The sequence below is a fragment of the Salmo salar genome, chromosome ssa25 (genome assembly GCF_905237065.1).
Source record: "Salmo salar chromosome ssa25, Ssal_v3.1, whole genome shotgun sequence".
In the NCBI taxonomy this organism is placed as follows: domain Eukaryota; kingdom Metazoa; phylum Chordata; class Actinopteri; order Salmoniformes; family Salmonidae; genus Salmo; species Salmo salar.
In genome coordinates this window covers 14,403,248-14,419,403 of record NC_059466.1, presented here as the reverse complement: position 1 = coordinate 14,419,403, position 16,156 = coordinate 14,403,248, and the positions used below count along the sequence as shown (strand labels likewise).

Genomic DNA, 16,156 nt, shown 5'->3' with positions numbered 1-16,156 from the left:
GTCAGAAACAGACTCCATGAGGGTGGTATGAGGGCCCGACGTCCACAGGTGGGGGTTGTGCTTACAGCCCAACACCGTGCAGGACGTTTGGCATTTGCCAGAGAACACTAAGATTGGCAAATTCGCTACTGGTGCCCTGTGCTCTTCACAGATGAAGCAGGTTCACACTGAGCACATGTGACAGACGTGACAGAGTCTGGAGACGCCGTGGAGAACGTTCTGCTGCCTGCAACATCCTCCAGCATGACCGGTTTGGTGGTGGGTCAGTCATGTTGCGGGGTGGCATTTCTTTGGGGGGCCGCACAGCCCTCCATGTGCTCGCCAGAGGTAGCCTGACTGCCATTAGGTACCGAGATGAGATCCTCAGACCCCTTGTGAGACCATATGCTGGTGTGGTTGGCCCTGGGTTCCTCCTAATGCAAGACAATGCTAGACCTCATGTGGCTGGAGTGTGTCAGCAGTTCCTGCAAGAGGAAGGCATTGATGCTATGGACTGGCCCGCCCGTTCCCCAGACCTGAATCCAATTGAGCACATCTGGGACATCATGTCTCGCTCCATCCACCAACGCCACGTTGTACCACAGACTGTCCAGGAGTTGGCGGATGCTTTAGTCCAGGTCTGGGAGGAGATCCCTCAGGAGACCATCCGCCACCTCATCAGGAGCATGCCTAGGCGTTGTAGGGAGGTCATACAGGCACGTGGAGGCCACACACACTACTGAGCCTCATTTTGACTTGTTTTAAGGACATTACATCAAAGTTGGATCAGCCTGTAGTGTGGTTTTCCACTTTAATTTTGAGTGTGACTCCAAATCCAGACCTCCATGGGTTGATAAATTGGATTTCCATTGATTATTTTTGTGTGATTTTGTTGTCAGCACATTCAACTATGTAAAGAAAAAAGTATTTAATAAGATTATTTCATTCATTCAGATCTAGGATGTGTTATTTTAGTGTTCCCTTTATTTTTTTGAGCAGTATATATAAAAAAAATAAGAAATCGGACGATTAATCGATATCGGCTTTTTTTGGTCCTCCAATAATCCGTATCGGTATCGGCATTGAAAAATCATAATTGGTCGACCTCTAGTTGAAACCCAAACAAAAGAGCGAGGAGTACCTCGAATAAATACACATGCGCACAATGATTAATGCACGGGACGAGACCTGTAATCATCTGTGCAATCAACAAGGGCACGAAAGCCCAAAACACGCAGCACAGGTACTCACACGCACCAACGGACATTGGTTTCCGTTGTCGGTCCATTATTGTTACAAAGGGCACACTTATACAAGTACTAATCAGTGGGAATAGGGGACAGGTGTGCGTGATGAAAGTTCCGGAGGGATCCGTGACAGTAGTGTATATATTCTTATTCCATTCCTTTACTTAGATTTGTGTGTATTAGGTAGTTATTGTGGAATTGTTAGATTACTTTTTAGATATTGCTGCACTGTCGGAACTAGAAGCACAAGCATTTCTCTACACTCGCAATAACATCTGCTATCCATGTGTATGTGACCAATACAATTTGATTTGATTTTGGAATGCGACGTTCGACAAGCAGGTGTCCACATACTTTTTGTCATGTAGTGTATAATGTTTTATATACATATTGGAATCATCTTACAGATCGCATTTACACTTCTCCAGAAGTTGCATTGCATGCGTGCCACGGACATTCTCACCATAAAACCAGTACAGTGAATCATTCTAATAAGTTTTTTTTAATACAATTAAACGAAAAACAAACAGTTGGGGAATGTCAGCTCACTGTTAAAAAGGGAATGTCAGCTCGCTGTTTTGCTCCTCTCAAACATTATCTTTTAACAAAGCTTTGCTGATTAAGATTTATCTCCAAGCGGTCTCACGAGCCAAACACTTTATATATGGTCTTGACTAGCCTACTTGATTAAATTGGCAAGGACTAAAAGAAAACAGCCTTCATTGAGAGGAGGGGGTGCTATGCATGGTTTTTAATCAAATAAATCGAAATGGGGGAAAAAAAACATTCGTGTTTTATGAAATTGCAAACTAACGTACGTTTAACACTAGCGCTGCTTTAACGCCAGCCAAATATAGAGCCTAAAGAAGTTATGGTCTCAACTTGGATGAAATAATAGCCCTTAAAAGGGTTTAAAGGATACTTCGGGATACTTCCCCAGAGTCAGATGAACTCATAGACAGAATTTTTAGGTCTCTGCATCCAGTATGAAGAAAGTTAATTTCGAGAGCCAATGCTCAACTTCCTTCAAAATGGACACACAGACAAAAAATGGTATCCACGAGTTCATCTGACTCTGGGGAAGTAGATAAAGGGCTTCATTGACAAAATCCTGAAGTATCCCTTTAAGGGAGAGAGAGCCCACCTTGTTGCGTCCTGAGCTGAGCTGGGGTGGCAGTGACCTTGAGGCAGCAGTGACTCTCGCCCTGGAAGTGGCCAGATTACCTATTCAAACCAACACAGCAAAGCAACAAGTCAATACAATCCCACATACTTTATGAACACCTGCTCTTTCTATGACATAGACTGACCAGGTGAATCCAGGTGAAAACTATGATCCCAAATCAGTGTAGCTGAATGGGAGGGGACCGGTTAAAGAAGGATTTTTAAGCCTTGAGACAATTGAGACATGGATTGTGTATGTGTGCCATTCAGAGGGTGAATGGGCAAGACAAAAGATTTAGGTGCCCTTGAACGGGGTATGGTACTGTAGGTGCCAGGCGTACCAGTTTGTGTCAAGAACTGGGTTTTTCACACTCACCAGTTTCCCATTTGTATCAAGAATGTTCCACCACACCAAAGGACATCCGGCCAACTTTACACAACTGTGGGAAGCATTGGAGTCAACATGGGCCAGCATCCCTGAGGAATGCTTTCGACACCTTGTAGAGTCCATGCCCAGAAAATCAAGTTAACTGCTGCTTTCAACAAGCATGTCTCTTGAGAGCAGGCCAGTTCCATTGTGGACCAGTGTGTTGGGTAACCCTTTAGGTAGACAGAAGGGGGCAGTTTAGGACCTCACCAGTCTGAGCTGGATCTCACTGCAGTGCTACAGTCACTCCCGGACAGACGAGAGGATATGACCCGAGCATATGCAAGACAGTCTGAAACATTTCAAAGTTTCTGCACAAGATGTCCAAATGTTTTCTCTGGCTATATCTTCAGAGGCTAAACTGTGATTAATAGCAGTGAAAGAAGCCTTTGAAGCAGGATTGGTGACATCAAAGTCCTAATCCATGGGTGGCAGGATTTTTATAATGAGTGGGAAGTATCTTAACACATTTCAAAGGGTTTACTCCATGAATAAACAATAGCTGCACAGATGTGCCACACACACCTTAGAAAAATATGGCTCCAGAAACAGGAGGCAGTATTAACCAGGCTGCAGTGTACACTCCGAAGAAAACCTTTGTTTTCGATGAAGCTAAAGCTGAATAGACAGACAAACAATCGTCCTCGATTTCATATAGACCCGTACGTCAATAGACAAAGATGAGGTCATTCCTTTCACTATAATTACAACAATTTAGGTCAATTCTCAAGGGTTAATGACTGAGAATGATCAACCTAAAACAACTATGGTGTTAGATCACAATTCTGTTGTTCCAAAAGACGAACAAACAGTTTATATTCTACAGTATGACTCATACAGTTTTGCATATCTGGAGAGATAGAAATCAATTTGTGATGGATTAATTAAAAGTCAGATCACGTCTAACTTTAGAACAGGAATGTCCTGCTCTCGCCAAAGGCTTTTTTTCCGGCCAAAGGAATGTTTTGTCACATCACACTCACACAGCTGTAGTCAGGACAGTCCACAACATATGATGTGAAAAAGAATATATAGTAATTACATCGACGGTAATAACAATGACATTGTGTTTAGGGTCTGACAGTCACACACTTTACTGTTCATATGTCTGAAAGATCCAGCAACAATATTCACGATATGGTGTTTAGGAACTCTCCCTTGTCTAATTCAAATTATAAACTGGGTAGTTTGGGTACTGGATGCTGATTGGCTGAAACAGCATTTCAGCCCTGTGTATATCAGACAATATACCATGGGTATTATGCAAAAATACTTGTTTAATGTTCTATTTATGTTGGTAACTAGTTTATAATAGCACTAAGGTACCTCTGGGCTTTGTGGTCTATAGCTAACATACCACAGCTAAGGGCTGTATTCAGGCACTTTGCTTCACGTCGTGTCTAAGAACAGCCCTTAGTGGTGGTATATTGGCCATTATAAACTGGGTGGTTTGAGCCCTGAATGCTGATTGGCTGACAGCTGTGGTATACCACGGGTATGACAAAACATGTATTTTTACTGCTCTAATTACGTTGGTAACCAGTTTATAATAGCAATATACCACGGCTAAGGGTTGTGTCCAGGCACTCTGCGATGCGTCGTGCCTAAGAACAGCCCTTAGCCGTGGTATATTGGCCATATACCGCACCCCCTCGTGCCTTATTGCTTAAATATACCACAACCCCTCGGGCCTTATTGCTCAAAGGCAATAAAAGCCCTTTATCTACTTCCCCAAAGTGGATACCATTTTTATGTATCTGTGTCCAGTTTGAAGGAAGTTAGAGGTAGTTTCGTGAGCCAATGCTAACTAGCTTAGCACAAAGACTAGAAGTCTTCAGGTACAGCATGCTAGCTAGGGAAGGAGATAAAGGGTCTAAATGCCAAAATTCTGAACTATCCCTTTAAGTCTACCTCTACCTTATTACTTAATGCTACATGTAACATTTTGGGGCGACCTGACCAAATTCACATAGAAAGGCGAGTTATGGATCTTTAAATCTCATTGAAAGCAAGTCCAACAAGTGATAGATCTGTTCTATGTGCACTATTAAGTTTAGTTTTGGAATCTTTTACTTTTGGTTTTGTACACCAGCTTCAAACAGCTGAAAATACAATATTATTGGTTATGGAAAATTATTTTACAGCGGTTTAGATGGTACAATGATTCTCTACACAATATCTGCTTGCTTTGTCACCTAAACTGAAATTAGCCAACCAGGAAATGGCGGAGCGATTTCTGCATAGTGCATCTTTAAATCTATATTTGGAAATTTCAACAACAACAAAACATCTTTGTTCATCAAACAAAAATAAAATAAAAATTGCACAGTATTGCAGAAATTATTCAATCATGTAAACAACCTAATCACTGTAAACAACCTAAAACAGGGCTAAGAAAATAAATGTCAGAAATCAACATCTTATGTCTGACGAAACATAAACATCTTACAGGCCAAAACACACAAAGATGAATCTCTCAGAATGGTGCCCACAGACAAATGGTGTCAGGTAGCCCAGTGCTCAAGCAGGGATGCGCTGCAATTAGCCCAAAGTAAAGCTGGATGGATTAATTGGAGTCGGTCTTGTGCAAATGAAGAGCCCTCTCTCCTCTCCCCATTAGTGCTGCTGGGCCAGATCATCTGAGCACATTTGTCATGATGAATTAGTGGCTGAGTGTCGAACGGGCCCGTGGAGTGTCACGGTGCTTTCACGCCTCTCACTTGCATGACACCATCAAGGGGAGATGAAGGGGCTGTGTTATGATGAGGGAAGCTATGACAGTTGTACCTAAGCCTCAAAACAGACACTCTTCTACTGCTTTCTACATATATTCCTAGGCGGCTCTTATTAATTCATTATTTTTGTGGTTCCTTATCGACTTATGACTACATGATTAGTGCATGGGTTAACTGTCTCTGCGCTCAAAGATTTCCTTTCTTGAAACATGCTAACACCTGAGATGTCCAGCATAAAAAATCATCCTTATATCATAAGACTGTAATGAAGTCAATGGCAGATTGAGAAACAGCGCGTTTCTGTCTGTTGGTAATTCTAGCATAGTATTCGTACTGAGCACATACGGAGTGGGAAGAAGTCACCGCTGCACTTTAAAGGCAATGGAATGCGGTTTTACGTCTAGTATGTAAGCTTATGCCTTTTAATGTGCATGGGCCATCAGCAAAACATTTTTTTTTTTTCAATCGCTTAAGTAATTCACCTCTCTGACTAAGCCTGCACCTTTTCTTTTTAAAACTAGATAACATCCTCTTACTAAAAACCCACCGTGCCTATTCTCAATGTTCGGAGTCATCATCACAACTGTACAAAACGGTATATATTCGCAAAGGGGTTAATCACTAGAGGCTGTAGGGGTGTTGTGAGAAGAGAGGAGGAAGTAAGGGGGTCCATCTCCCAACAGGTCATCCTGTCTTAGGGAGCAGACAGTGGTGGAGGATCACACTGATCGCTTCTGCTTCACGCGTGTTGCTCTTGGCATGGGCTGCCGCCACAGATACACAGAGTGCGAGAAGGAGAGGGAGAAAAGAGAAAAAGCCATCCCTGGCATCTGTGCGTACACTTTGAAAATTAAGCCCAGCAAGAATCCTATAGAAAAAAAAGCTCAAGCTGGCAGTTGTATTGGGTTTCTATTGACAAGAATAGTCAATGTGCCTGGGATTAAAAAGCAATCCCACGTTCAATATGACACCTCCCTACATTCTTTTATGAGTGCCAGTGCACGCCTTGTAGTTCAGAAGCTATGGATCGAGCTGTCGACACAGGGGACAATCAAAGTTGTTAGAGAGCAGCCTCTTAGAGCTGAGTTTGCAGAAGCTCCGTGGATATATCTCCCTTCTCTCCCGCTCTCTTTTTTGAATAAATGTGATCTGGAAACTCAACTCAGCAACCAAGCAAATGAGATTATGGCAGCCATACCGCCCCCACATAACCAGCACCCTTTATGCCCAGAGTTAGTTGATTTCAATGCAGAAAAGGGTCATCTGAATCCGACTGCTGACTAAAAACATTCCCGTGATTAGAGAAAATATAAAAAAGTATAACTTAAAGTAAAATTCCACCCAAAAACTATATATTGTTGATATAGTCCCAAAATGTTTTTCATGTCAGCAATCAAGTTTTCAAGATACAGTATATACAGTGCATTCAGAAAATATTCAGACTGCTTGACTTTTTCCACATTTTGTTACGTTACAGCCTTATTCTAAAATGGATTAAATTGTTTTGTTTCCTTATCAATCTACACACAATACCCATGATGACAAAGCAAAAACAGGTTTGTATAAATGCTTGCTAATTGATTAAAATAAAAAAACGGAAATATTACTTTTACTTAAGTACTTAGACCCTTTACTCAGTACTTTGTTGAAGCACCTTTGGCAGCGATGACTGCCATGAGTCTTCTTAGGTATGACGCAACAAGCTTGGCACACCAGTACTTGGGGAGTTTCTCCTATTTTTCTCTGCAGATCCTCTCAAGCTCTGTCTGGTTGGAAGGGGTGCGTCGCAGCACAGCTATTTTCAGGTCTCTCCAAAGATGTTCGATCGGGTTTAAGTCCAGTCTCTGGCTGGGCCATTCAAGGACATTCAGAGACTTGTCCCAGAGCCAATCCTGCTTTGTCTTGGCTGTGTGCTTAGGGTCATTGTCCTGTTGGAAGGTAAATCTTCGCCCCAGTCTGAGGTCCTGAGCGCTCTGATCAAGGAGCTCTCTGTACTCTGCTCCGTTCACCTTTCCGTCTATCCTGACTAGTCTACCAGTCCCTGCCGCTGAAAAACATCCCCACAGCATGATGCTGTCACCACCATGCTTCATTATAGGGATGGTGCCAGGTTTCCTCCAGACGTGACGCTGGGCATTCACGCCAAAGAGTTCAATCTTGGCTTCATCAGACCAGAGAATCTTGCTTCCCATGGTCTGAGAGTCCTTTAGGAGCCTTTTGGCAAACTCCAAGTGGGCTGTCATGTGCCTTTTACTGAGGAGTGGCTTCCGTCTGGCCACTCTACCACAAAAGGCCTGATTGGTGGAGTGCTGCAGAGATGGTTGTCCTTCTGGAAGGCTCTCCCATCTCCACAGAGAAACTCTGGAGCTCTGTCAGAGTGACCATTAGGTTCTTGATTACCTCCCTGACCAAGGCCCTTCTCCCCCAATTGCTCAGTTTGGCCGGGCGGCCAGCTCTAGGAAGAGTCTTGGTGGTTCCAAACTTCTTCCATTTAAGAATTATGGAGGCCACTGTGTTCTTGGGGACCTTCTCCAGATCTGTGCCGCAACACAATCCTGTCTCAGAGCTCTACGGATAATTACTTCGACCTCATGGCTTGGTTTTTGCTCTGACATCAACTGTGGGACGTTATATAGACAGGTGTGTGCCTTTCCAAATCATGTCCAATGAATTTAATTTACCACAGGTGGACTCCTATCAAGTTGTAGAAACATTTCAAGGATGATCTATGGAAACAGGATGCACTTGAGCTAAATTTTTTGTCTCACGTATACTTACGTAAATAAGGTATTTCTGTTTTTATCTTTAAATAAATTTGCAAAAGTTTCTAAAAACCTGTTTTCGCTTTGTCATTATGTGGTATTGTGCATAGACTGATGAGGACTTTATTTTATTCAATCCATTGTAGAATAAGGCTGTAACGTAACAAAATGTGGAAAATGTCAAGAGGTCTGAATACTGCCAGCTCGCTAAAATTGGCCCTTTCCTAAATTAGCCAAGGGTGGAGATAGGGATTTGGACTTGTGGTTTTACTTAATTCTCCATTCTGGTCAATGATTATAAGGGCGATTCTGATCCAACAATAAATGCATACATTGTGCCCCTGGACTGAGAGGATGGAAGTTTAATATGTAACTAGTTGTAGAAGGCGAATGTTAACTAGCTAACGTTGCCCATGAATGGAAGTTAGGCTAGCGAGCCAACATTTTAGCCAGGTGATAGACAGTTTCAAATTAAATCACATTTTATTTGTCACATGCGCCGAATACCAAGTTGTAGACCTAACAGTGAAATGCTTACTTACAAGCTCTTCACCAACAATACTTAAAAAAATAAAAAAATAAGTGTAAAGTAAAAAATAGATGAGTAAAAAACTGAAAATTGAAAATAAAAGTAAAATTAAACAGCAGCAGTAAAATAACAAGCAAGGCTATATACAGGGGGTACCGGTACAGAGTCAATGTGCGGTGGCACCGGTCAGTTGAGGTAATTGAGGTAATATGTACATGTAGGTAGAGTTATTAAAATGACTATGCATAGATTATAAACAAAGAGTAGCAGCAGCGTAAAAGCGGGGTCTGAGTAGCCCTTTGATTAGCTGTTCAGGAGTCTCATGGCTTGGGGGTAGAAGCTGTTAAGAAGCCTTTTGGACCTCGACTTGGCACTCCGGTACCGCTTGCCGTGCGGTAGCAGAGAGAACAGTCTATGACTGGGGTGGCTGGAGTCTTTGACAATTTTTAGGGCCTTCCTCTGCCTGATATAGAGGTCCTGGATGGCAGCAAGCTTGGCCCCAGCGATGTACTGGGCCATACGCACTACCCTCTGTACTGCCTTGCGGTTGGAGGCCGAGCAGTTGCCATACCAGGCAGTGATGCAACCAGTCAGGATGCTCTCGATGGTGCAGCTGTAGAACCTTTTGAGGATCTGAGGATCCATGCCAAATCTTTTCAGTCTCCTGAGGGGCAATAAGCTTTGTCGTGCCCTTTTCACGACTGTCTTAGTGTGTTTGGACACCAAGGAACTTGAAGCTCTCAACCTGTTCTACTACAGCCCCGTCGATGAGAATGGGGGCGTGCTTGGTTCTCCTTTTCATGTAGTTCACAATCATCTCCTTTGTCTTGATCACATTGTTGTCCTGGCACCATTTGACCAGGTCTCTGACCTCCTTCCTATAGGATGTCTCATCATTGTCAGTGATCAGGCCTACCACTGTTGTGTCATCGGCAAACTTGATAATGGTATTGGAGTCATGCTTGGCCATGCAGTCATGAGTAAACAGGGCGTACAGGAGGGGACTGAGCACGCACCCCTGAGGGGCCCCCGAGTTGAGGATCAGCGTGGCACATGTGTTGTTCCCTACCCTTACCACCTGGGATTGGCCCGTCAGGAAGTCCAGGATCCAGTTGCAGAGGGAGGTGTTTAGTCTACGGTCCTTAGCTTAGTGATGAGCTTTCAGGGCACTATGGTGTTGAATGCTGAGCAGTAGTCAATGAATAGCATTCTCACATAGGTATTCCTTTTGTCCAGGTGGGACAAGGGCAGTGTTGAGTGCAATAGAGATGCTGTGGATCTGTTGGGGCGGAATGCAAATTGCAGTGGGTCTAGGGTTTCTGGGATGATGGTGTTGATGTGATCCATGACCAGCCTTTCAAAGCAGTTCATGGTTACAGACGTGAGTGATATGGGTCGATAGTCATTTAGGCAGGTAACCTTAATGTTCTTGGGCACAGGGACTATGGTGGTATGCTTGAAACATGTGAGTATTACAGGTTGAAAATGTCAGTGAACACACTTGCCAGTTGGTCAGCGCATGCTCGGAGTACACGTCCTGGTAATCCTTCTGGCCCTGCGGCCTTGTGAATGTTGACCTGTTTAAAGGTCTTATCTGCTAAGGAGAGCGTGATCACACAGTCGTCCGGAACAGCTGGTGCTCTCATTTATGTTTCAGTGTTACTTGCCTCGAAGCGAGCATAGAAGTAATTTAGCTCGTCGGGTAGGTTCGTGTCACTAGGCAGCTCGTGGCTATGCTTCCCTTAGTAGTCTGTAATAGTTTGCAAGCCCTGCCACATCCGACGAGCATCAGAGCCGGTGTAGTATGATTCAATCTTAGTCCTGTATCGATGCTTTGCCTGTTTGATGGTTCGTTTGAGGGCATAGTGGGATTTCTTATAAGCTTCCGGGTTAGAGTCCCACTCCTTGAAAGCGGCAGCTCCACCCTTTAGCTCAGTGCGGATGTTGCCTGTAATCCATGGCTTCTGGTTGGAGTATGTATAGCTCATTGAGTGCGGTCTTAGTGCCAGCATCCGTCTACGGTGGTAAATAGACAACTACGAAAAATATAGATGTACGGTGGGGACGTCATCGATGCACTTATTGATGAAGCCAGTGACTGATGTGGTGTACTCCTCAATGCCATCGGAAGAATCCTGGACAAATTGTAGCCTGTGCTAGCAAAACAGTCCTGTAGCTTAGCATCTGCTTCATCTGACCACTTTCTTATTGACCGAGTCACTGGTGCTTCCTGCTTTAGTTTTCGCTTGTAAGCAGGAATCAGGAGGATAAAATTATGGTCAGATTTTCCAAATGGAGGGCGGTGGAGAGCTTTGTACGCGTCTCTGTGTGAGGAGTAAAGGTGATCTAGAGTTTTTTTTCCCCCTTTGGTTGCACATTTAACATGCTGATAGAAATTAAGTAAAACTGATTTGAGTTTCCCTGCATTAAAGTCCCCGGCCTCTATGAGCGCCGCCTCTGGATTTTCCTGTTTTCTTATGGTGGTATACAGCTCATTGAGTATAGTCTTAGTGCCAGCATCGGTCTGCGGTGGTATATAGACAGCTATGAAAAATATAGATGTAAACTCTCCTGGTAAATAGCGTGATCTACAGCTTATCATGAGATACTCTACCTCAGGCAAACAAAACCTTGAGACTTCCTTGGATTTCATGCACCAGCTATTGTTTACAAATATGCATAGGCCGCCGCCCCTTGTCTTACCAGAGGCCGCTGTTTTATCCTGCCAAAAAAGCTTAAAACCCGCCAGCTGTATGTTAATCATGTCGTCTTTCAGCCACGACTCTGTGTAATATAAGATTTTACAGTTTTTAAATATCCAGTTGGTTGAATATACGTGCCCGTAGTTCGTCTATTTTATCATTGATTGATTGCACGTTGGCTAATAGGACCGATGGAAACGGTAGAGTACCCTCTCGGCAACGGATCCTTACAAGGCACCCGAACCGTTGTCCACAATACCTCCGTCTTTTCCTCCTGCGAATGACGGGGATGAGGGCCTTGTCGGGTGTCTGGAGTAAATCCTTCCCGTCCGACTTGTTGAAGAAGAAGAATTCCTCCAGTAAGCTCAGTCATTTTCGGTCATAAGAAACATTATGTACAAAATAAGTTAGAAATAACGTGAAAAAAACATACACAATATCACAATTGGTTACGGGATCGTAAATAGGCGGCCATCTCCTTCGGCGCCATTACATTCGTCAACATGAAAGAGAGGAGGATGGCGTTTCTCTACAAGTAGGGTGAGTCAACATGTTTTTCTACTTGCACGAATGCACACACACACACACACACACACACACACACACACACACACACACACACACACACACACACACACACACACACACACACACACACACATGCACGCACACAGAAATCAGAACCATGGACAGCCACATCATATTTAGCTTACGTTGATTGAACTGAATTGTTTTTGGTATGGTTTAATTGTCACTGTATTAGACTAAGCAGAGGTGATTTGATAATGTAGACCTGTTGAAGTTGAAATGGTGCAGGAATAGTGGAGGCAGCTCCTGTTTTCTTTGCGACTTATGGTAAATCTCTGTGGTTCTAAATCAATATTTGTTTAGTGGTCCAAAAATTTCAGAAACATTATCTTGCTTGACCATGCTGTAGGTCATGTAACTGTTACTGTACATGCACTATGCTTTGTGGACTTCAATGGACAGATGTTGCTATCCGGTTTTGTGATGAAACAAAGGTGTGGTTGAATTTATTCTGCCACTGTCTTCTTATTGTCTCGGCCTTTAGGCCTATATATCACGGCCGCAAGGCATGTGAATTAATAGGTTATAGAGCAAACAACACAATTATCACAACACATAGGTTGTAATATGGCGGGGGCTTGGCTTCCCCAGTGATTTACCCACGCATCCCTACTGCATCCTACTCAGTGAATTTACATTTAGATTTAAATGGTGAAACATTAAAAAAAAAAAAATAACTGAGTAAAACACACTGTTTTGCAATGAAGGTCCACATTAGGCTCAACAGCACTCTTTGGGGTAGCACCATGGTGTAGCCGGAGGACAGCTATTTTCCGTCCTCCTCTGGGTACATTGAATTCAATTCAAAACCTAGGAGGTTCATGGTTTTCACACCATTCCATAGAATCACACAGTAATTATGACGACTTCCGGAGGACGTCCTCCAACCTATCAGAGCTCTTGCAGCATAAACTGACATGTTGTCCACCCAATCAAAGGGAACGTATCTAGTACTGAAAGCATAAGCTACAGCGAGCTAGAGAGAGAGAGCTATATTTCATTGTAATTTCTTCACTTTCACTTACCTAGCTAGCTAATGCAGCTGGCTAATTTAGCTTACCCAAACACCTGGCTCAAACAGAGAGGAATGCTATTTATGTTAGCTAGCTGGCTAAGTCGATCCAACACTGGAACTCGTCCAAGTCAAGGTAAGCTTTCGGGGTTTATTGATTTATTGCCACAGAGGCCCGCCATTGTAACTGCTAAACTGCTAAACTGTTTGCTGTACACTGTAAGGTGTGATTGTAGCGGGTTTACTAACGCGTTAGTTCTAGTAGCTATGTTGACTATGATGTTAGCTAATATGGTGACAACAATGTAGGTTGTGTGTAGTGGTTAGCGGTTATGATTTGAAGGTTTGGCTTGGAAAGTTTTTTTTTTACCTGGTCACAGACAGCTGTTGTGTTGTGCACAAGTCCACAAGCAAGGGAATAGGTAAGAGGAGGAGAGCGCGTAGATGCTAGAAGGAATTATACAAAGAGTGATGCTATGAAAGTGAACTGTGTGTGCGGGGGATTTGGGGTATATTCATTCCGCTGATTCTGTAGAAAAACATTTCTTAAACAAAAGCAAACAGAATGAAACTGGGATAAATCTACCTGAACTTGTCCAATAGAAACTCTCGTTTCCAACTGTTTGTACTAATGATTTTACCCTAGATCAGCTAGATGCAGGCAAGAGTGTGCAAGGCTGTATTGAATGAGTCACTGTCTGTCACCTTGATTACTACAATTTGTCTCTCGACCTGTGCACCTAAGTGATAAACATTAATTCGTAGGCTAGGTTTTAATAACCTCATGATAGGGAAAATTCAGAGTATCATGTAGTAGCCTAAACCTATCGATGTTACATTGAGCTGGGTGAATGGAATATGAATGAGTCATCCAATATGCTGTAATGGAAATAAGGCCATGGTTATAAAAAAAATAAAAATAACCGTCCTCCCTAATCTGATGATAGAGCTAAATGTGGAGTAATCGGAAATGTGTAGTTCTGTCACGACTTCCGCCGAAGTCGGTCCCTCTCCTTGTTCAGGCCGCGTTCGGTGTCGACGTCACCGGTCTTTTAGCCATCGCCGATCCACTTTTCATTTCCCACTTGTTTTGTCTTTGTTTTCTACACACCTGGTTTCTATTCCCCAATTACATGTTCATTATTTAACCCTCTGTTTCCCACATGTTAGTGTGGGTGTTTATTTATTGTTCATGGCGGTACTTGTCGGCTGGTTATGTTTGCCGGGTTATGTATTTACGCCCGTTATTTTCGAGTGACCGGTATTTCTCCGCACTTTGAGTTTTGTCTGCATACTGGTGCTGTCGTGGAATTAAATACCTTGTACACTCATTCCTGCTCTCCTGCGCCTGATTCACTGCACCAGTTAACCACCGCCTGACAAGTTCTGAAAATGCTCTTCAAGATGTGATGATATTAAAGGCAAATAGTTATACATTTATTTAACAACCCATTGAAAACGGCACGTAGTTGTCAATGGTTTTAGCGGAGCTGGAGGTCTCCTTTCCCTCCCCAGCAGCCAAATCGAACACTGCACCGTATTGACGTTTTATTGATAACGACAGAAAAGTATATCCATGAATGTAACCCAGTGGGATGAAAGCCAGACTACTAGCAGAGAACAAAGAGCACAATGTGTCATCACGCTGCACGGCTGAAGGAACATGTCAGTTCTTCACAAGAGAAACTCTTAACACGAAGAGAGGAACATTGTACTGTCTTGGAGTTGTGAAAACGTTGAACTAATATGTAGCTTTCATTTCGTACATTTCAAACATCACAGTGGAATTAAGTGCAGTAAACTCGAGCCATTACATTACTGTTGATGTACAGTATGCACAACATTGGAACATACAGACTTGTCTGGTACATGAATAAAAATAATTTGCAATAAATTAAAATCAGTCTCTGTGATCACTTTCTTCTAGGACGTTTGAAATGTAAGCTTGTGTATATATAATGAAAGTTACATAGGCCTACATAGAGTAATATCATTTTCTCTGCAGTAAACTAAGGTTGCCACTAAAAAGAGTTGACTACAATGATACATGGCTAACATCACAGAAATATAGATAAATATACATTATGTTAATAGTGTTTTAGTATCCGTGCCCATCTATACACTAGAGACTACTCTCCCATCCAATAAAAATATGCAAGTTAGGCAATTATAAATTACACACCACTTTACTCGTCATATTTTCACCAATAAGCCAAGGATACCTACCTAATAATTCAAAACGCACACAGATGATCCTGACACCAGTCATGTTTATATTACTGGAAATTACAGTACACAAAAACATGGTTTATGTATGTACATACTAAAAGCCCTGAGAAATACATCATGCATATTAATATGGTGTGAGAAAGCAGAAATATATTGACTTCTGAGGTACAGTAGATGAATATGAGGAACCATGCACCATAGAAACAGAATTAGACCACTATGCCCTGCAGTCTGGTCTGGCAGAGTGAGGGCTGTCATACGGTGCCGTGTTTGTGTGCACTGTGCTCTGCTGACACTAACCCTAAGGATACATACAAATCCTCTGACCGCAGGCCCCCCAGGCCTCACTGGACCGACCATACACAGCTCAGCCAATTCAAGCACTCTGATCTGAGGGATCTGGGAAAGACCCTGGCTTAGAGGAATTTGTCCATGCAAATACATCCCATTTCCTTTGACAAAACCCCACCACATGCCCAAACCTCAAGGACCCTGCTTGATGAGATTATTCTAGGCACAAGTGGTCCAACTTTTCTGGCAAGGAAAGCTTTTCACTTTTTGGTTCCGCACGACTCTCAAGAAACTCTGCGTGTAATCACATCTTACTTATCAATATGCAACATTTCAATTTATTTCAACATTTCTAGACCAGTCCCATTCCCAATGAGTAATATTTACTGTAATGTTCCAGACAGTAAAGTGTTCACAGTATCTTCAATCATTTTGAATCCGAGATATCATTTGATAACAGTAAGGGTCACTTGCTTTGGTTAACTTGCCTC

The 16,156-nt window shown here is 42.8% G+C and overlaps 1 protein-coding gene across 4 annotated transcripts in view; it reads right to left on the bottom strand.

Moving 5' to 3' along the window:
• myo3b (myosin IIIB) overlaps positions 1 to 16,156 on the bottom strand; it is a 97,883-nt gene that overhangs the window by 41,351 nt on the left and 40,376 nt on the right. For all 4 annotated transcript variants that reach the window (XM_014173241.2, XM_045707613.1, XM_014173244.2 and 1 more), the window contains one exon: positions 2,371 to 2,450. In XM_014173241.2, coding sequence (XP_014028716.1) covers positions 2,371 to 2,450 — 80 coding nt within the window. The remainder of the gene's footprint in view (positions 1 to 2,370; positions 2,451 to 16,156) is intronic.